The 22,652-nt window shown below is 39.3% G+C and overlaps 1 protein-coding gene across 9 annotated transcripts in view; it reads left to right on the top strand.

The window, feature by feature from the left end:
• The window catches only part of ASH1L (ASH1 like histone lysine methyltransferase), a 209,511-nt gene extending 188,931 nt beyond the window's left edge, over nt 1–20,580 (top strand). For 8 of the 9 annotated variants that reach the window (XM_070268055.1, XM_070268056.1, XM_070268061.1 and 5 more), the window contains 16 exons: nt 2,635–2,743; nt 3,402–3,566; nt 3,725–3,819; nt 5,770–5,927; nt 7,139–7,291; nt 9,137–9,191; nt 9,274–9,406; nt 10,465–10,713; nt 11,577–11,663; nt 12,609–12,699; nt 13,144–13,282; nt 13,401–13,577; nt 15,162–15,324; nt 16,517–16,557; nt 17,471–17,772; nt 18,120–20,580. In XM_070268055.1, the coding sequence (XP_070124156.1) occupies nt 2,635–2,743; nt 3,402–3,566; nt 3,725–3,819; nt 5,770–5,927; nt 7,139–7,291; nt 9,137–9,191; nt 9,274–9,406; nt 10,465–10,713; nt 11,577–11,663; nt 12,609–12,699; nt 13,144–13,282; nt 13,401–13,577; nt 15,162–15,324; nt 16,517–16,557; nt 17,471–17,772; nt 18,120–18,211 (2,209 nt within the window). In that variant the 3' untranslated portion in view covers nt 18,212–20,580. Of the gene's footprint in view, nt 1–2,634; nt 2,744–3,401; nt 3,567–3,724; nt 3,820–5,769; nt 5,928–7,138; nt 7,292–9,136; nt 9,192–9,273; nt 9,407–10,464; nt 10,714–11,576; nt 11,664–12,608; nt 12,700–13,143; nt 13,283–13,400; nt 13,578–15,157; nt 15,325–16,516; nt 16,558–17,470; nt 17,773–18,119 lie in introns of all 9 variants that reach the window. The other variant, XM_070268057.1, reaches the window with a different exon arrangement.
• Nucleotides 20,581–22,652: the final 2,072 nt, after the last annotated feature.

The raw sequence follows: 22,652 nt of genomic DNA on the forward strand, positions 1-22,652 counted from the left end.
TGGTCAATAAACATATAAAAAGGTGGCTAGTATCTTTAGTTATCAGAAGGAAATATTAATTAAACCAACTTGAAAGACCACTATATACCCTCCAAAATGTCTGCAATCAAGAAACAGCAGTTCAGGTGTTTGCGAGGCTGTAGCACAACATGAATGCTCTCAGATGGCGGTGGGAGAGTAAATTGGTATACCGCTTTCAAAAAATGTTTGCCAGTGCTTACTGAAGCTAAACATATCCAGTAACCCAGCAGCTCCACTCTTCAGTGTATCCCCAACAGAACTGAGTGTTTCTGTTCAAAAGACATGTGCAAGAATGTCCACAGAACTTTTTTTTAATAGCTAAAAACTGCAACAATCCACATGTTTATCAACTGTAGAATAGGAATATACATTGTACTATACTAATATAATGGACTGTTGCACAGCAGTGTAAAGATAAGTTGCAACTACAGTGTAATATTGAGTGAAAGCAGCTAGACACATAATTGTACATACATAGTATGTTCTGTATGATTCCATTTATTCGAAATTAACACAGAACTAATCTATTGTAATAGAGATCAGAATAGTAGAATAATGGCAGTCGTTTGTGGGGAGGGTACTGACTAGGAGAGAAAGGAGCTTTCTGGGAGCCTGCACAGGTGTATAGACACATAAAATTCAGCAAGCTATACACTTACTTAAGAGTTAGTATTCTAGGGGCTGGCCCCGTGGCCGAGTGGTTAAGTTCGCACGCTCCGCTGCAGGTGGCCCAGTGTTTCGTTGGTTCGAATCCTGGGCGCGGACATGGCACTGCTCATCAAACCACGCTGAGGCAGCGTCCCACATGCCACAACTAGAAGAACCCACAACAAAGAATATACAACTATGTACCGGGGGCTTTGGGGAGAAAAAGGAAAAAATAAAAATCTTTAAAAAAAGAAAAAAAAAGAGTTAGTATTCTATTCCATGTAAGTTACAGCCCCCCAAAAAAATTTTTTCATGCAATACAGTATACAGTCAAATTTTAAATGTTATGATGTAGACCAGGGTTCAGCAAACTTTTGAGGGGTGGCTGTGTGCCAATAAAAATTTTACGAAGACATGGGAGGGTTGTCTGCCATAGTTTGCCACCCTCTGGTATAGACTAAAAATGCTTTCTAAATTGAGAAAAACGAGTACCAAAAACTGAGGATGTTAGTGAAATTTACATTTGGTAGGATAATATCCAAGCTAAACCTTGGTATGTTCCAAATTGATGGAGGCAAGAAGGAAAAGAAGAGAAGCTGTGGAATCCAGCAGCCCATTTAATGCCCTGGGTTTGAGTATAACTTAATTGCTATATATATGACCATGAGCAAACTCTCTAAGCCACAAATAGACCTTATATGTAAAATAGAGATCATAACACCTATCTCATAGGGTTGTTCTGAGGATTAATGAGATAACCTATTACCAGTATGTGATAGTGGTTAATATTTTGAAGCCAGACTGCCTTGATTTGAAACTTGATTCCCCTAGTTATTAGCTGTATGACTTTGGACAAGTTGTTTTCCCTCTCTGTGTCTCAGCTTTCTCATTTAGAAAATGAAGGTTATAATATTACCTAAAAATAGTATCTTTTTTTTTTTTCTGCTGAAGAAGATTGACCCTGAGCTAACACCTGTTGCCAGTCTTCCTCTTTTTGCTTGAGGAAGGTTTGCCCTGAGCTAACATCTGTTCCAATCTTCCTGTTTTGTATGTGGGTTGCTGCCACAAGTGGTGTAGGTCCGCGCCCAGGAACCAAACCCCAGCTGCCATAGTGGAGCACACCAGACTTAACCACCAGGCCATGGCTCCAGCCTCAAAATAGTACCTTTAATGCAGTTACAGGATTAAATGGTTTAATACAACAAAATGCTATAATTAATCTAACAAGCATCCAATAAATGTTAGCTATGATTATTTTATTATATAAAGCATCTAGAAGAGTGCATAATTAATAACCATGAATTATTAATCATTAATAATTTACATGAAATAGAACAAAAGAGGGACCAGCCCTGTGGCCAAGTGGTTAAGTTAGTGAGCTCCACTTCAGTGACACAGGGTTTCATCAGTTTAGATCCTGGGCCGGACATGGCACTGCTCATCAAGCCATGCTGACGCCGCGTCCCGTAAAGCACAACCAGAGCCACTCACAACTAGAATCTACAACTGTGTACTGTGGGGATGAAGAAGAAGAAAAAAGAAGATTGGCAACAGATGTTAGCTCAGGTGCCAATCTTAAAAAAAAAATAGAACAAAAGAGATATTCGTGTACAATCGAGAAAGATGGAGATCAGTTGGAACTAGAAGATTTTTGTAGGTAAGCTATAGGAAGTAATTTTCACTTATTTAATAAGTAGACTAAAGCCATATTTTAGAGGGACTTTGAATAGCAAACAGGGAAAGTTAAGACCTATTCTACTGACAACATAGAGCATGCTTTCCAGAAAACTGATTTAGGACAATTAGTCTGGCAGTATTATACAGGCTGGATAGAATAGAAGACAGATTAAAAGTGAAGATACTGACCAGGAATTGGATACAGAAACAAAGGCAAATTTGTAATCAGTGTACCAATTTTTCTAGTTTTCAGAATCTCTGCCTTTAACTCTGCTTCTTTCTCTATAGGTCTGTTAATGGAGTGTACCGGATTGGACTATATGCTCTTAAAGATATGCCAGCTGGTACCGAACTCACTTACGATTACAACTTTCATTCCTTTAATGTTGAAAAACAGGTAAGAATAATAAGTCCAAGAGGGAGGTTGAACTTTGTCACAGTGCTCTGTGTAACATGGGCCTTCAGTAAACGTTACTGATTTGTAGCCATTGAGAAGTGCATTGGAAAATACAGTTTTTCACTCTTTACTCCACTTATCTAAGATACATAGGTCTCGGTCGGCTATTCTTTCAGAACTCTGTAGAAAGAGATTGCCAAATCATTTTTGGTCTCCAGTCAGTTCTTAACTTTTCTGATGAAGAAGTTTTCCCAACGTTTAATCTTTCCTTTCTGCTACAGTGGAAACTCATTTGTATTTATTTTTTCTCAGTCAGTTATTTTCCTCTATATGAAAATTTCTTGATTCGAACTTGTTGAGTGTCCAGAGGTTCAGTCATCCTATTTGAACTTGTAAATAAGACTGCAGGCTATGGGTGCCGGCCCCGTGGTCGAGTGGTTAAGTTCACGCACTCCGCTGCAGGCGGCCCAGTGTTTCATCAGTTCGAATCCTGGGCGCGGACATGGCACTGCTCATCGAGCCACGCTGAGGCGGCATCCCACATGCCACAACTAGAAGGACCCACAACTGAGAATATACAACTGTGTAGCACGGGGCTTTGGGGAGAAAAAAGGAAAAAGACTGCAGGCTAAAAGCATTATTCTCTTTCCCTTCAAAGCAACTGTGCAAGTGTGGCTTTGAGAAGTGTCGAGGAATCATTGGAGGCAAGAGTCAACGCATGAATGGACTCACCAGTAGCAAAAGCAGCCAGCCTGTGGCCACACACAAAAAGTCTGGACGGTCAAAAGAGAAGAGGAAGTCTAAGCACAAGCTGAAGAAAAGGGTGAATAATGATCTCATGGCTTTCCCCAAACAGCTGCTGAGAGGCAATTACTGAAATGAGGGAAATAAGGGTGACATCTTTAGAGTGGTTTTAATATTCTTCAGGGTGATTTCTGATTGGTCTTTTTTTTCCTGCAATCTGATCTGTCTGTTTTTCAGAGAGGCCATCTCTCTGAGGAACCCAGTGAAAACATCAACACTCCAACAAGATTGACACCCCAGTTGCAAATGAAGCCGATGTCCAATCGAGAGAGGTAAAAAGGGGGTTTTATTACCTGAGCTCTTTAAATTATGTGCTTTGCTTGTCAGTTTAAAAATTATTAAACATCTGTGGAGTTGAGCCACTTATTTTGTGCAGGAGGTCTTCAACCAGGGACTCAGGGGATCTGTGAACTTGGATGGGAGAAAAAATTATGTGTTTATTTTCCCTAATTTATAACTGAAATTTAGCATTTCCTTCAAATGTGACTATAGGCAAAAAAAAATGTTCGTGAGCATATGTGTAGTATTTACAGTTTCCATGACTTTGTCCCCAATACTCACATTTTTATATTATATTTCAGTGTTATAAATATCATTTACACTCATCTCTACCTCAAAATTATTATGGCTATTAAACCCATCTCTAGATCTTGTCATGTGTTGAAAATTGTGTTTATTTCTACATCACAATTTCAGGGTATTTTTTAATATTTAGGAAAGTGTATTTCAGTATATTTAGTTTCCTTTTAATCTTATATATTAAAAATTACTTAAAATTTTTAATTAATTTAAGAATTTTAAAATACTTTTAAGACATTGTTCAGAGAAGAGTTACATGGGCTTCACCAGACTGCCAACAGAATCCATGGCACTAAAAGGTTAAGAATCCCTGCTTTGTTGATGTATTAACAGCAATAAAAAGGATCTTTAGTGGTCATTTTTGGTCTTCCCTATACTCAGGTAAGATTTGTCCATCAGAAGCAAGCAAAGTAAATATCTATGTCCTATTTTTCAAATCGTCTTGGGACATATTCTACATCTTCCCTGACTATACATTCTAGTATTTTAGAAATCTTCATCCTCAGGGCTGGCCCTGTGGCCAAATGGTTAAGTTCTCACACTCTGCTTCAGTGGCCCAGAGTTTCACTGGTTTGGATCCTTGTTGTGGACCCAGTACCACTCATCAAGCCATGCTGAGGCACCGTCCCATATAGCAGAATCAGAAGGACCTACAACCAGAATGTACAACTATGTACTGGGGGGCTTTGGGGAGAAGAATGAAAAAAATAAATAAAAGAATATTGGCAACAGATGTTAGTTCAGGTGCCAATCTTCAAAAAAAAAAAAGAAATCTTCATCCTCATTTATAACTTTACTGTAATTTTAGCCCCTTTCATCCTGTTTCACTTTAAGTCATAGAAATTTTAAACATTGGTAAAACAGAGATGATCTAGTCCAGTGGTTTTCTAGTTGGCTGTGTATTAGCCTAGGGAGCTTTTAAAAGTTCGTGATGCCCAGGCCACAGCTCAGACCCCTTAAACCAGGATTTTCAGAGGTGGAACTCAGGCATCAATAGTTTATAAAGTTCCCCAGGTGATTTCAGTGTGCAGCCAAAGTCGGGAATTATAAAATGAATCTCCAATTCCTGATGCCCATGGTTTGAGACTTACTCAAGATCACATCTGTTTGTATATGTACTAGGGTGAAAATCAGATTATGGAATCATCAGAATCGTGTAGGGTCACTCTAGATGCACATAACTCATTTAAGTTTAGAGATCCATGTGGAGACACTGCACCTAATGTAGTGTGCCCAGTGTATATCCATCTTAAATATCTTTGCCTTCATCTGCCAGTCCAGTTCTTCTTGTTATAGCTGATCCTAAGCCCATACTTCATCTTGGCAACTTCCTTTACAATTTGTACAAATACTCCATAAAGCTCTGCCTTCAATTCAGGCTGCTTCAATTACCAAAATTTTTGCAGATTTTAGATGCTGTTTGCCAGATATTTGTAAATAATATAAGGACGTGTTCTTTGTTATGTGAAAAAAAATCAGGATGCAAAACTGAATGTTTCCCCATATATAATTCTCTTTACAATGGCTGAATTCACTGATAAGTATTCATTTATGTCATCTTAACAATGGCTGACATAAAGTAGACATGTAATAAATGCTTATTGAATTAATAAATAAAGGAACTCCTTCTTCCTTCCTTTCAGGAACTTTGTATTAAAGCATCATGTGTTCCTGGTCCGAAACTGGGAGAAGATTCGGCAGAAACAGGAAGAAGTAAAGCACACCAGTGATAATATTCACTCAGCATCATTATATACCCGCTGGAATGGCATCTGCCGAGATGATGGGAACATCAAGTCTGGTAAGGCCTGAGAAACGATCCTATTAATTCCATAAGATTGTCTCCAAAGTGATTATTTTAGTTACTTTCAGTCTATTCAAAGATTCCTTCTAGTCTGAACCAAAAAAGTTAAGATCCAGACATACAAGCATCAATCAGCGATAACCTATCCATCCCAGCTCTTCAGCTTCTTTGCCTCTCCTCTAGGGAGTCAGAAGAAACCCCTTCCATCAGCCTCCCAAACATTACCTACAGCGAAAATCACTAGACGTGAGCTAGGTAGTGGATCCTCTGTGTTCCTTCCTACCTGGAAAGAAACTTGCAGACGGGGTAAATAGTTATGCCAAATGCAGGGGAAAATGACACCAGTGTTCATTTGAAGACTTCTTTTGCCCACATTCACATCAGTGTTATACACACACCCCTTCAGATTTCCTTTTTCTAACCTTCATAAGTAAATAATGTAACAGCACTCCTGAGTTCAGATCTTTTATCCAGAACAGACTGAAGCAGAGAAACCAGCATGTCCAAGCATCTTTTCTAACTGAAAATAATGTGTTCAAAAGTTCACACTCTCTTTTATTCTTTTCCTCAAAAAATAGGATCATTCTGCGTTGTGTATGAGGGAATATGCTGAGTGAGAACTAGATCGATTTCAAAGTTTGTCCAGAATCTTATATCCTCTCAGTGATTTGATTGGCATAAATTCTCTGAACTTACATCTCTTTGAGGTCAAATCTTCTGGTAATAATAATTATTATTTCTTGAGTCTTTATTGTGGTCAAACACTGAGCATTGGATAAATACATTAAGCATTATCTTATTTAATCTGCACAATTACCTCATGGGGGAACTACTACTACTAATCCTATTTTACAATTGAGAAGCTGAGACACAGAGAGTTTAAGTAACTTGCCCAAGATCATACATCTCATTAGTGCAGGCAAAATTCAAATGCAGACAGACTCGTTTTGAAGCCCAAATTTGCAACTACTATAATGTATAGTACTTTGCCACTAAGATAAGGAAACTCTAACTTCCAGCATTTGTCTCTCTGGTAAACTCTAGTGTTTCCTGATTTTTCTTTAAGGAGGAGAGAAAGAACTCCATGACCACTAATCCACTTAAATCATTTCAAAGAAAATAGAGCAAATGGCAGGAATCCACTGGGGAAGAGAAAGCCACATAGAACTCTTCTTTTTCTGAAACTAATTTTCACTTTATCCTTCCAGACGTCTTCATGACCCAGTTCTCTGCCCTGCAGACGGCTCGGTCTGTACGAACAAGACGGTTGGCAGCTGCAGAGGAAAACATTGAAGTGGCTCGGGCAGCCCGCCTAGCCCAGATCTTCAAAGAGATCTGTGATGGTATCATCTCTTATAAAGGTAACCATATCCACCCCAAATTCATTCTCCTTAGCCTTTTAGAAAAATTATATCACTTTGCCTCACCTGAGACATCCAAGACCAAGTGACAGTTTAAGATTAGGAATTTGGGAGGTTTACTTAGTTCTTCCTTTTGTCAGAGTAAAGAATTATAGGACTGATTGTAGTCTTGGGGGATTATTGTTTTTAAATCTCTTGATATTATGTCAGTTTTTTTGTATTTATTAGAATTTTACTATAGTTAAGTACTGTATTTAGAAATCACATTTTTTTGCTATAGGATAGAAAGAAGCAGGTCTCTGTCTTAGATATAATTTTCCTGAATGAGGCAGTGAATTAGCAATTTAAGAAAAAAGTATTATTGGGGGCTGGCCCCATGGCATAGTAGTTGAGTTCGGCACACTCCACTTTGGTGGCCCGGGTTCGCGGGTTTGGAACCCAGGTATGAACCTACACCTGCTCATCAGCCGTGCTGTGACAGGCAACCCACATATAAAATGAAGCAAGATTGGCACAGATGTTAGCTCAGGGCTAATCTTCCTCAGCAAAAAAAGGAAAGAAAGAAAAAAGTATTATGAACATATGACTTCCGTAGTTCTTTTTTGATTGACAGATATCTTTGAGAGTCTAATCAAAGCTGTGGACTCTTTCCCCAGAAAAATGTGTATACAAAATTTTGCATATATTTTGAAGGGTTCACAGGCCCTAACCTCTGCATTAAGGAAAAAGACATAAAGCTGCAAGAAAATTACTTTAAAAGTGTTTTTGTGCAAACGCCTTTACCCCACTCCTTTCCTCTTCCAAGATACGTGTTTTGGATGTGTGTTGGGGGTAAGGATGGGGAAGGAGAGAGTTTTTAATTTGGGGTAGGTAGTTCGGTAATGTACATGACTTTTTCTGACCAGGAAATTTGGAGATATTTAAAATGAGAGATTTTAACATATAATTTCAGCTTTTTGCCATCAACTTTGGCTTGTCCCCCTTCCTTTCCCTAAATTCTGAGAAATTTGGGTTTCTTTCTCTGTTTGCTATTTATCTTTGTACTTTAGTGGCTTTTTGCCATTTTGTTAACCTAAGGAGATAGAGAAGGAAGGGGAGACCAGCCTGTCCTAAGTAGTAAAGTTTTGTGGCACCTATTGCCTTTACATTCCCAAAAGATCACACTCTGCATTCTCAACCATCCCCATCTGATCTAATTTGAAATTGCAGTAGATGTATCTGCATGTCACTACATTCTGGGCATGAAACAACAGACTTTCTTCTCTCTCTGTAGTAAGTTACTAGAAAGTAAGTAAAGTAGCAAGTAAGAAGTATCCCCACAGCATGAATTCTACTTTCATGGCACAAAGTAACTGTTACAAGAAAATAGATTCCAGAAAATATTTACAACATTAAATCATTATTATCTGGAATGTAATTGAATCCAAACCAAGAGTAATATTAACTATGGGCCATTAATGAGAACTAGAAAACATTTTTTGGATGAGATGATCTTTGCTGTAGTAATATTTGTTGAGCAGGAATTTGCCCTAAGCAGCCTAGCCACCTCAATAAGTTCCTCTCTCTGATTCCTTGTAGAAAGTTCTCATATTCAACTAACATTGTGTTCCATTTCAAACATATATATCTTTCATAGTGTAGGTAATCTGAAAGTATCTTCTGATCCCTGCCTTTAACTACCCACATTTCTGAAAAGTCCTTGCATTTTTCACAGGCCTCAAAAAAAAACTTAGATTTTTTTTTTCTAACTTTTAATTTTGAGGGTTCTGCTTTTTCAGTTAGGAGTTAATATTTGCCTCTGTTGCATCTTATTGCCCTTTTAGTAAACCTTTCGTTTTTTCGCAGATTCTTCCCAACAAGCACTGGCAGCACCACTTTTGAACCTCCCCCCAAAGAAAAAGTAAGTTCACATAGGTGGGAATCATCTGAGCTTTAGAAAAGTACTAAATGTACCAGACTGACACCCTGGCTTTATGTTGCAGGAATGCTGATTATTATGAGAAGATCTCTGATCCCCTAGATCTTGTCACCATAGAGAAGCAGATCCTCACTGGTTACTATAAGACAGTGGAGGCTTTCGATGCTGACATGCTCAAGGTCTTTCGGAATGCTGAGGTATTTTTCACTGACTTCAAACACAAATTTAAGAAGTTTGTTCTGAAGAGAACTATTCTAGAAGTTTAAGATTTTTGTCCTCTTCTCCTATCAACCTTCGTATTTCTGGCTAAGAAAGGCAACAATTTTTATTGAGTACCCTTAGGGTAAGGGTTACAGTATACTAAATATTGTACCATCTTGTATAATGAAGACATTGATGTGACTGGAATGGAAGGTTAAATCATATTCCCAAAGAAGCAATTTTTGTAAAAACCTAATTTAATATTGAACATTTAGATTTACATAATACAGACATTTTACTACATTTAAGTCATATCTGTAGTTTCTTTCCTCTAGACAATAAGTCCATATGAAATACATGTAGGTAAATAGTTAGAAATATACCTTAAGGATGTAATTCAGAGGTATTACACTAATGGGTTGTAGTATAGGTAAAGCTCATTGGAGAGAAGGTGGCCTTGAACTGATTTAAAGGAGAGGATGGAATGTTATATGGTGCCTAGAAGAGAGGTGATTATTCGGTGATTTTGAAATACCTTGGAGAGGCGTTTGAAGGACAAAAGAGGCTACCAGATGAAGGAAGAATTTAGGTTGAAGACAGAAGAAATGAGAGAAACACAGACAAGTGGGAGAAGAATTAGAGCAAACTTGAATTATAACATTCTTTGTACTGAAATCCAGCTTCCATATATATTTAAAACTTTTAGCTCTGTCCCTAATACCTGCAAGACAAAGGTAAATGGAGAGCTTCTCCACAACATTGTGCTTGTAATATTAATTCTTATTCCATGGTCACTTTGCATTTGATCTAGTGGACAATATATCCTGTGACAGGGATTGAATAACAGAACAAATAGAGCAAATGGAAAAATTACCATGCAGATTCTAATTTTAATTCATTTTAGTTCATTTTCAGTTGTTTTGGCACTGTATTTGATGGTATTGAGAATCTGTTAACCATAATGGGAAGATAAAGAAAATCCTGCTATCTCTTCAGGTATATTTTTAAGCCATACTGAGAAAACCAAATGATTTCTTTCTTCTGCTTTCTTCAGAAGTACTACGGGCGTAAATCCCCAATTGGGAGAGATGTTTGCCGCCTACGAAAGGCCTATTACAATGCCCGGCACGAGGCATCAGCCCAAATTGATGAGATTGTGGGAGAGACAGCAAGTGAGGCAGACAGCAGTGAGACCTCAGTCTCTGAGAAGGAGAATGGGCATGAGAAGGACGATGATGTCATCCGCTGTATCTGTGGCCTCTACAAGGATGAAGGCCTCATGATCCAGTGTGACAAGTGCATGGTGAGGGTCAGGAGATGAAGCCGATGCCTAGTCCTGATGAACATGGTGACCATATTCATGAAGCAGCCCATGTCTCTTTTGGCTTCGCTTAATGGCTTTTTATGAGTTTTAACGTTGCCTTGGTTTCTCTTATCCTTCACTGTTCACCATACTGTCTTTCTTGTTTTTTATATCTGTTTCATTTTCTCTTTCCTTTCTTTTTCTATCTCCCATTCTTTTTGCCCACTTTCCACTGCATACCTCTTAAGTAATCTGGATCAAGAAGAATGATAATGTTTAGGATAGTGCTTTATCGTGAAAAACATTAGAGGTACTATAATCTATGTAGCATTAATACAGATGAAATGCAATGTTCAGAGCTCCTAATGAAGGAGTCAAGACCTGCATTTAAGCCCTAATATCCCCATTTGATACATCTGAACTTGTTACTTTATATAGAAAGTAGAGATATGAGTAACACATAGGATTGCTGGGAGGATATAATTAGATAAGGGAAATAAAAACATTTTGTAACTGTAAAGCCTTTCACAATAGTTCTATCATTGATGTATGTCACTTAGCAAGTAATAGCTACTATATACATTTATCTTCCTATTCTCTATCTATCTCCCCATTTTATTTGCCCAGATCTATGTATTATGAACCAGTCTATATACTTGTGTTTAAACAAGTCCTTATTCTTTTTTCCCCCTGTTTTACCATGTAGCTCTAATTTCTCACTCACCCATTTATCCGTTAGTTCCTGTTTCCTTTACCCTGTCCTATTGCTAATTGTTTTTATTCTTAGCCCTCAGGGCTTGTCTCAGTAAATCTAAGCAGTGCCCCCCCCCGCCACACACACACACACACTTTTTTTTCTACAGGTGTGGCAACACTGTGACTGTATGGGAGTGAATTCAGATGTGGAGCACTACCTTTGTGAGCAGTGTGATCCAAGGCCTGTGGACAGAGTAAGCAGCCCTCTGACAATATTCTGATCTAAAAGTAGAAAACGTAGCACATGTCCTGCTCTGCTCCTGATGCACTGAATTTCCTTTGATAAGTTACTCAATTTCTCTGGGCCTCAGTTTCTTATACTTTACATTGAGAGTCATAAATTCTGCCCTTCCTTTTCTCAGAAGTGTGATCAAAGGGAAAATAAAATACTCAGAAATCTATGGAAGGAGTGGATCTATATAAACTATGTTTTTTATAAACACTATCAACTATCCATAAAAGAAGTAGCTTGTAAAGTCCGGAACTTGAGTACTTTAAGTATCATATATGTTAAGCAACGTTTAAGTGCAAGGAGCACTAGACTCAGAGTCAACAAAAGTTAATCTTAGGCCCACTTTCCAGGAGAGACAGTGGGTTAGGTAACTTGCCCAGGTTATTAAATGGGTTTTTGTCTTGGTTCTCCTGTATTTATATGTGTGATTTGGGGCAAGTCACCTCTATAAAAGGAGGTATTTAGGCAATATTTCTTAACAATGGTGCTATTGTCATTTTGAGTGGACAGTTCTTTGTTGTGAGGGATGCCTGGCAGAAAGTTTGACCTTCCTGGCTCTTGGACACTAAATGCTAGTACCCTCCCCCAATCACTGTAACAATCAAAGTCCCCCTTCACGTATTTTCAGATGCCCCTAGATGGCACAGACTGACCACACAATTAGTGCTTCATAGAATATAGTTTGGGATATTTAGCCCCTCACCTTTGTCCCCTACCTTCAATTTTCCAAGTTTAACAACTGGTTACTTTCATCTTTTTTTTATATCGGTGGTGTATTGAAATCACTAAACAATGAGTCTTAATTGGTGGGGAAATTTAGGTTTTAGTTCTTTTCCTCTTGAATAGAGATCAGTAGGTTGGATGTAGTAGTCCTAGGCCTTATCCATTGGCTTTCTGCTCTTATCAGGAGGTACCCATGATCCCTCGGCCCCACTATGCCCAACCTGGCTGTGTCTACTTCATCTGTTTGCTCCGAGATGACTTGCTGCTTCGTCAAGGTGCGTACACAGGAGCTGACCCTGCGTCTCAAAGCTGACCTTTCTGAATAGTAGGAGGTATCTGCTATCTGCATAATAGTCATTCTCTCCATATGACCTTAAATAGCAATAGAATATAGGTTTTTATATCCTTTAATCTTTAGACTTGCATACATTTCCCCTCCACCAAATAAAACTAATTTGGACAGACCAGAGTATTATAAAGCTAATTTTAAGACTGGGAAAGACATATAGGAAGTCTAAGAGATGGAAGACGTCTCTCATGTCATTCTCATAATCTAGAATTACCATCACATTTAGACTGTTGGTTGTAGCTCTCTGTATTTATTGTTTCAGATTTTAAGTCCTTTCTATGTAGGTAGACCTTGGGTCAGTCCAGTGGATGCCTAACAGAATTCACATAGGAATCATTTTAACTTTCTTCTGTGTTCTCTGCCTTCCTAGGTGACTGTGTGTATCTGATGAGGGACAGTCGGCGCACCCCTGATGGCCACCCAGTCCGTCAGTCCTATCGACTGTTATCTCACATTAACCGAGATAAACTTGACATCTTCCGCATTGAGAAGCTTTGGAAGAATGAAAAGTATGTGTTGAGGTCCTGTCTCTTTTCTTCCAGCTGTGCCCTACCAGCAAAAAGTGAATATTCACTAGGATCTTGCAAATCAACTAAACCTCTCCCTTCTCTTTTTTTCTCTTTTTAGAGAGGAACGGTTTGCCTTTGGTCACCATTATTTCCGTCCCCATGAAACCCACCACTCTCCATCCCGCCGGTTCTATCACAATGAACTATTTCGGGTGCCACTCTATGAGATCATTCCCTTGGAGGCTGTGGTGGGGACCTGTTGTGTATTGGACCTTTATACGTATTGTAAAGGCAAGTGATCTGGGCTAGTTAAGAAATGACCTCCTATCCCCCATTCATTGGTCTACAATTGCCCATTCCATTCTTGTTGTCTCCATCTGATAAAAGATTATGCAGGGGGGGGTCAGCCCAGTGGTGCAGCGATTGAGTGCTTACAGTCCGTTTCGGCGCCCCAGGATTCACTGGTTCGGATCCCAGGTGCAGACATGGCACCACTTGACAAGCCATGCTGTGGCAGACGTCCCACATATAAAGTAGAGGAAGATGGGCACGGATGTTAGCTCAGGGCCAGCCTTCCTCAGCAAAAAGAGGAGGGTTGGCAGCAGATGTTATCTCAGGTCTAATCTTCCTCAAAAAAGAAAAAGATTATCCAAGGCCAGCTGTGAAGCTTTAGAGAGCTATACTGTCTTTTTTCTTTCTTTTACCTAGTGTTTGGTACTCAATAAGTGTTCATTCTCTTTTTTTAATTAACCAACATTTTTAATACTTTGTACTTAGCACTCTGTTAGCATTTGTGGGAAGATATGTTCCTTCACCCACCGTTCCAGAATCATTAAGGCGATCATCAATACTATACATTAAACAAACAAAAAAAGCACAATAGTTTTGTAAGCTTCATAGTTAACGATGTAGGCTGTGGAGTCAGGCAATCTAATTTCAAATTTTTAGCTCCACCACTTTTACCTGTGTGCCCTTGGGCAAGTTACTTAACCTACTGAAAATAGGGATTAGTATCTATTTTGGAGAGTTTTTTAAAGATTAAATGAAATAATCTACAAAAGCACTTAGCCCAGTTTATGGCTCACAGTACAAGCTCAATGTATGTTAGTTGTCATGATAAGCAGAGTTCAGTTGTCTAGCTCTTTCCCTTAGTATCATAGCAAAATAGTCCAGAAGAATATATATTTCATTCAAAAACTGCTTGGAGCCCCTTGATACTGATGACTCCTCCATCTCACAGTTATAAAGTATCCATTTCCAAATGTGCTTCCCTCATTTATACTGCCATGCTTTTCTCATAACTTCCCCATAATCTGCTGTTTTCCCTTCAAAATGTTCCCTCAAAAATCCCTGCAGCACTCAAATAATTTGCATATCTGGTTTCCTTCCATCCTATAATATGCCCTTCAACTCTTAGATTCCCTTTCTCCTTTTCTGATACTAGTGTCTCGGAACTCCTTTTTTATGCAATCACCAAATGTTTAGTTGTTCTCCTTCTCAAAATAGCTACAATGTGCCGGCCCGGTGGCACAGCAGTTAAGTTTGCATGTTCCACTTCGGTGGCCCAGGGTTCAACAGTTTCAATCTCGGGTGCGGACATGCACACTGCTTGGCAAGCCATGCTGTAGTAGGCGTCCCATATAAAGTAGAGGAAGATGGGCACGGATGTTAGCTCAGGGCCAGTCTTCCTCAGCAAAAAGAGGAGGATTGGCAGCAGATATTAGCTCAGAGCTAATCTTCCTCAAAAAAAAAAATCTACAATGTTTCCCTCTTAAAGGTCTAGCTGCTCTCCCAATGGTGTGTGGTGGTCTCTGGGCAGCTCAGGGTGAGAGAAGGGAAAATCAGAGGACTCTTTAACAGTGTTTGGACTCGTAGGGAGACCCAAAGGAGTGAAGGAGCAAGATGTGTACATCTGTGATTATCGGCTTGACAAGTCAGCACACCTGTTTTACAAGATCCACCGGAACCGCTATCCTGTCTGCACCAAACCCTATGCCTTTGATCACTTCCCCAAGAAGCTCACTCCCAAAAGAGATTTCTCAGTAAGTCTCCTTCCTCTCTTAACTGTCTGTGTCAGGACAGTCTAGTTCATGGATGGAATTCATAGAATAAGAATTTTCAAGTGGCTCTCTGCTTCTTCATCCTGTTTCCATACCAAACTATGGAAATCTCCATCTCTATTTGGGATGTTTGAACAGCATGAATACATTTATTCTGCATTTCCTGGCATGGGCTGTGTCTCAGGAAATTGTTGATTTCGGTTACACTTTTTTAATCAGGTTTTCCTCTTTTTTCTCTCTCCCCTTCTTTACAGTCTTTGTCCTTGAGCCCCATATTGTAGGTTTTTGTTTTGTTTTTCACACCCATAATTTTAAGAAGCAAGTAGAAAGAATAGGAAGAACCCTGAAGAAACCTTTGGTGAAAATAATTCAGTGCTGTTTCTTTTTATCCCTGGATTTGAAATGTAAGACATCATCATTATATAGAATTTGAAAAGTACAGATGCATTAAGAAGAAAAAATTGTGTATTATCCCACTACCTGGAAAATAATCAGTTAACATTTTCATTTTCAGCCTGTATTTTTTCTTTGAAATTGTTGTGAAGATACTCCTCCAATTATTTTGTGCCATTCGTCATTCCATAAAGGTTTTGGTCATCCATCCATCTATTTGCTATAATGAAACCCTAGACTAAGCTCCTCATCCTTGAGTCTTTATTTAATGGGCCTATCAAAATTCATAGTTCTCATCCTGGAAAGCTTAGAAATGGTCTAACAAGAAAGCCAAACCTTTATGTCCCTACTTTTCTTACTGTTATTTTTGGATTTCTCTTAACAGTATTTATTTTGTGTTCTCTCTGCCTGCCACCAAGCCCTGCCTCTCATCTAGACTTCCTTGGTCTTGCTTGCAGTCAGTAGCTCACTGATTAGCTTTGAAACCCCAACCTTAACTACTTAAAAGTTGACATGAGTCAAAGAGAATTATGAGCCTATCCCTTCTACTGTCATTCTAAGCTTACAGAATGCTAAAAACCACTGTGGTCTACAGATTAATAAAAGCACTGAACTTCTGACCTTCAAACACAGTCACCCAGCCTGTAAGGGCTTTAGCCCTATTTTTCCTTCCTTTACCTCCTTACCTCCCCACTTCCCTTATCCTGAGTTGGCCCCAGATCATCTGATCCAGCTTTGCCAGCTTCTGCAATACACTTACCATTTCTTTTCTTCTCTGCAGCCTCATTATGTCCCAGACAACTACAAGAGGAACGGAGGGCGGTGAGTCCCATGGGGAATGTGAGGAGCCTAAAGGATTGACCAAGAACTTGAATGGAGCAAGAGCCCCACTCCTAGGATTGGGGATTCTCTGACAGAGTAACCCATTGTAGTGCCAACCGTAATATGGAAGAACTAGACTTTAATAGCTGTGGTCTCATTATGGAGCCTTAATTGGGGCAGGGAGGGAAATTTGCAAAGATTTGAGGTAAAGAAGAGAGGATTTGGAACTGAACTCTAGACAGATTCATAAAGGTCTCTTTTTTAGATTTCTGCAAACTTTCCCCATTACTCTAAAGTATATCAGCTCTTGGGACCTCTGTTTTCAAGGAACAGAAGTAGCTAGAAGTACACAGTTTTAGCTGAACAATTTGGGTTTATAGTTTTTATTTTTGCTTGTTTTGTACATGAGGAATGTTTTTGGACAATGAGCACTGAAGACTTGACTTGAATTTCCTTTTCTTTTGAATGGTGGCATATCAACTGCTTTACCTACATCTATAGCTTACCATAAGGGAAAAAATATTAGATAATAGATGTGAAAAGAGATTCCAGCAAAGTAAAAACTCCATTTAAGTACTTATTATAGTTGTGCCATATTTCTCTGTACTCATGAAGCAATCAGTGAGAACTAACTAAGCAATTTTACCAGCTCTGGTATATTTTATCGATTACTTGGATTCCTGAAAGAAGAAAAATTGAATTTTACAAATAGAAATTAAATTTCAGGGAAAGGAAGTGATTTGTTCAAATAATGATAAAATGAAGACCAGAGCCAAGGTTCTTACCTCTTGAGCCAAGCTCTAACAGCTAGACTCCAGGATCACAAGCCATCTGAGGTCTCTTCCCTTCATTCCCCTTTCTTCCCCAAGTGCCCTGCTCAGCTTTGCTCTGAATTCACATATCCTTCTGGCAGATCATCCTGGAAGTCCGAGCGCTCAAAGCCACCCCTAAAAGACCTGGGCCAGGAGGATGATGCTCTGCCCTTGATTGAAGAGGTACTGGCCAGTCAGGAGCAAGCAGCCAATGAGATGCCCAACCTGGAAGAGCCAGAACAGGAGAGGGCCACTGCTGAAGTCAGTGAGGGTGAAAAAAAAACAGAGGAAAGCAGTCAAGATCCCCAACCAGCCTGTACCCCTGAAGAAAGACGGCATAACCAACGGGAACGACTCAACCAGATCTTGCTCAATCTCCTTGAAAAAATCCCTGGAAAAAATGGTAAGAAGAATCAGGCTCATATCTAGGATTTAAGATAAATGGGAAATTAGTGGAGAGAGAATGAAAAAACAACTTCTACTTACTTGCCCAGAACAGAAAGTATTCTAGGAAAATGGTGTAGTTCTTTCATGGGCCTTCGTTTAGTTGTATCTTGGGAATGAAACTGTGGGAGGTGAGAGGATCTCCTCCCTAGAGAACAACTTTTTTCATCGAGGGCCAGATGAAGGCCTAAGTTGCTTATAGGTCAGAAAAGGAATCACTGAACTCCTGTGATCTCCTTAGAGCTCCGATCTGGAATAAGGGGTGGGAGGGTGGTATTTGAGGAGTCTCCTTGTTTCTCTTTTCAGCCATCGATGTGACCTACTTGCTAGAGGAAGGATCAGGCAGGAAACTGCGAAGGCGTACTTTGTTCATCCCAGAAAATAGCTTTCGGAAGTGAACCTCAAAGAATGAGAACCTCAAGCATCTGGGATCCAGTGGAGCTAACAGTCCTGCCTCCTGTTCTCTGAGTGTAGACAGGGGTGGGAAGGGTCCGTCCAGCAAGGGGAATGGGGCCATGTCGTTGACATTAGGTACTTAATAAACCTTGGAGCTAGTGGAGAGGAAGAGGAACGGGATCTGTCTAAACAGTTCAGTTTAACTTGTTTTCCTCTCCATTGCTTTACCCTGAGGGTTAATAATGTAGGGAGGAGGGCAGAGCACATTGGGGATGACCAGAACCTTTTGGTACTTTACAGCACTTGCCCCTCCCCCCAGCTTGGGTTTTTCTGTGTCATCCTCTGATGCCACAGGCACTGCTAAGAAGCTGCTTCCTATACCCAGGTAAAAACTCAAAATCCAAAGGGATAGGGCCAGGATCCCCACCCGTACCCCATCTGTTCTCTATAGGCTCTAAGAGCTACCCCAGAAACCTAAAACAGAAAGAGTAGCTGGGGCTTCTTTCCAGATCCCTGACTAGGAAAGTTTCTCTCTCCTTTCTTGCCCATCCAGGTCGAAGTAAAATGTGAGTTGACAACTCAAAGCACTTGGAACTGTTGCCCCTCTCCCTACTTCTCCCCCCCAAAATGGAATCATGGAATAGAGAAGGCCCCCATGGGGTCAGAAGGGCATAGTCCTTATTGTAATTATTGTTGTTTTAACCTTCATAACCTGCCGAACATATTTTTTTCTAATGAGAAGGCCAGGCCCCCGCCAGCACATGTGCTGTGTATGCGCTGTGGTTCTTGTGTATCTGCTGTGCTGTGCGAATGGAGATTCATTTCAAAATAAAATCATTCTAAAACCTACATAAAAATGAACTCTAACCCCCCCCCAACAAAAGTCACTACATAAACTGTTGAGCAGTATTCACCTATCAGAGTATTTGTTGTGAGTGTAGATTATCAATTGAAAACACTACTCTTGTTTTCTTAATTGTACAGTTTTCAATGTCCATCTCTTAAAGAGACAGTGTGTTCTCCCTACCCCTAGTCCCATCTTTCCTCCACCCTCCTGATGTTTTCATCACCAGGAGGAATATCCAGGGTGTCTCTTTCCTTCCCATCCTCTTGACCAGAAGTTACCAGACAATACTGTCTCTTTAAAAATAAAATTTAAAAAGCTTTGCTTTGTTGTCTTCTCAGACATCCATATGCATATACATTTTAGATGTTCTTTAAGAGAAAAGATGGTTTTTAAATGTGCCAAGTTGTGTGTGTATATATATATGTATGTATATATATATATATATATATCTGCTGCGTGATTAGTAAGCAATACAATAGTAAACATGTCTCCATTACTTTTTTCTAATATTGGACCAATGCTGTCCTAATTGTACATTTCCCCTTATGATGACGATGCTCTGACTTGTTTAGGTAGAAACAATGACCACCTTCCATTCCATTGAATTTTTTTTCTTTTTCTCCTTTCTGTGTCAATCTTGAGGAAAAAAAACAAAACAAAAGAGACAGGGGATGCCAAAGATCCCCTTGAGCAGAGAAAAAGCAGAATAAATATTTTATTAAAGAAAAAAGAGAATTAAGAAAATAGTTTGGAGTATTTTCTTACTGTAGAGAAGCACTGTACATTACTAAGAGACCTGGGTATAAGATACTCACGTGTGGAGCTGGAAAAATCGCATGTCCAAGCCCGTTTGAGTGATTTCTTTTGGTTTTCATTGCAGGGAGCCGGGTGGGAGGGAGGTGGGAATAGGGGCACTTTGGGGGTCTCCTTTTAGTCAAAAGCAGGAAAATGACAAGAAAGAGATTAAAACTCAATGTTTCCTTTAATAGTGTTAAACACTAAAATTTTAAAAAAGACAAAAAAAGAAAAAAACTTTGTAAAATGAGAGAACAGAAGCAAAAGACACTACGCTCTGTCATTTTATCTTTCTTTTGTTGAAAGACTAAAAACTGAAATGTTTTTTAGACAATCAAATGTTAGGTAAGTGCAAAAACTTGTTTTTTCTTACTGGTGTAGAAATTAATGCCTTTTTTTATTTTTCGGTTATTTTATAATAACAAAACAAAAAGAACCCCCTAGCTGCCAGGTGGGTTTTGGTGTTTGAAATGCGGGGCAAAGCACTACATCACTGCAAATAGATACAGAGTTAGTCTGCATGTCTGTAGGCTGTGTGATTGCGGAAAATATAAATGCTGCTAATATATTTCCTTTTTACAAAAGCATATCTAAATAGATGATTGTTTTGATGTTAATCTTTGTAAATTATGTATTACCAATTTTAACATTGGATGTAATTGCATAAAAAGCTTGCATCTCAATCCTTGAAAGTCTAGTATTAAATGGAAAAAACTTTTCCTAACTGCAGAGTGGTGAGCTTGCTATTTTTTTCTTCTTTCCTATCCTCCATTTATCTTCCAGTCTTCTCCATCCTATTTCCAAAGAGATCTTTTTAAAACCACATCATCAGCATCCTGGTCCCCACATGGGCACACTCACTGCCATTGACTATTGGATAAAGCCTTTTCCTCAATACTAGGATCTTTTTGGTCTGGGCCCAGCCTAACGGATCAACATAATAATGTGTATCTCCATCTCTTGCACATATATACATTATTTAATATTCATTAGCAACCTCCAAGTTTGCCAATAGTAACTTTAGGCCACCATGTGTTAGACCATTTCCATCGTAAGCAGTTTACATGTATTTATTTATTAATCTTCACAACAGCCCCTTCAGGTCGAGACCAAACCCAATTTTGTAAGTGAGGCAACTGAAGCAACAGAGAGGTTAAGAAACTTGCCCGAGATCACATAGCTAGTTAGTTAATCCTCATAATAGCCCTCTGCAGTTGTTATTCTCATTTTGTAGCAGTGAAAACCAAAGCTCAGGAAGGTTCAGTAACTTGCCTGAGATCACCCAGGAACTAGTGTTGGAGCCAGAACTCCAAAATCTTTATGTTCATCCGCAAATAGGAAAGTGTCAGAAATAGCCAAAGTGTAACCCTACTAAGATAAATCCACTCCTGCCAACAACTGAGAAACCTAGCAGCATTTTGCTCCAGACATGGTTTGGACGTTTAGGCTTTGAGTTCAGCTGGAAGACAGTTGCTCAGAAGCATTGAGACAACTGACTGTGAGAGCTCGATCCCACTCCTACAAGGACAAGAGTTCACCTACTCTTGCATAATAGTCTCTTCATGGCTGCAAAACAGTACAGTAATTTTAGTTAATTTTTCTTGTTTTTTATCTTGAAGTTTTTTAACCTTTTGGTATCTGCTGCACCTAATAAAAGTACAAAACAATTTTATATCAACGCTTGGTCTATTTCATGATGTTCTGCAAGGAAGTTCCACTGCTCCGTTACCACCTACGCAAGCCTGAGCATCATCAGGCTCTGACTCCAAATAGTGCCTGAGGCTGGATCTCACTGGTTATGCTCTAACGGTATCATCCTAGGACTGTGCTAAAACTAAGCACGTGGGGAGAGGAGTTAGAAAAAGGAGAAGGCAGGTTGAATCATGAGCAATGAAAGCTCTGTGTCAGTGTAAGATTTCTGGAACTTTAGGAATCATGCGCCACCCCAAGATTACTCTGCAGATCTCACTTTGAGAAATATTGGTCCCAAAGTCAAAATAATAGCAATCTTCCATATCTGTTTTAAAACGTCAAACTTATAAAAATAAAAACTTCTTTTGCAATAATAATTTGCAATTGGAGAAGCTTCATAAACTTGAGTACTCAGCCTCCTAATAGGAGGGATTGTTAATGAGGGATTCCCCATAGCCCTCAGAATCCAGTTTGAGGAGCATGACCCTAGAAAACACCTGAAATACAAACAGGTTAAAGTTGAGAGGGCAGTCAAACACAAAAAGCAAAATTAAAGCAAGGAGCAGACGAATAACAAATTGGCCAGGAATGTGGAATGTTAACCCTTAGAAAATGGCAAAAGTAAATTTGAGTGTAACCAAGTCTGCTCCTGAGCATTTCCAAAGCTTTGGATCTGAGGTTTTTATTTCCCCAAGTCCCCTCTCCTGTCATCAGCCCATTGTGCTCTTCAACCAAGTTCCCAAAGTTGCAGGAAAACTTCCAGATTTCTTTCCCCCGTGTTTTCACCTCAGTTCTCAGCTTCCCCCTAACTTTCCTGTTGCCTGGTTACAAATATAGTTTTCTATTCTTCTAACCTTTTCTCCTCTAGGCAATCATTTATAGTGATTTCCAACAACATCCTCAAAGCTCTAGAGCGTCATAGCTAGTCTCATTTCAAAAGACTGAAAGGAAACTCATTAGTAAAGTAATAGATGTCAAGTTATTTCACTTTCTGAAATTATATCACCACGGAATGGTGATATTAAATAGAAAAAAATGTGTCACTTCTTGCAGCCCTTTAATCCTCCTCTTCACCTCAGATATGAATCTAATGAGTACAATTTCAAGGG

The sequence above is a fragment of the Equus caballus genome, chromosome 5, assembly GCF_041296265.1.
Source record: "Equus caballus isolate H_3958 breed thoroughbred chromosome 5, TB-T2T, whole genome shotgun sequence".
Taxonomy (NCBI): Eukaryota; Metazoa; Chordata; class Mammalia; order Perissodactyla; family Equidae; genus Equus; species Equus caballus.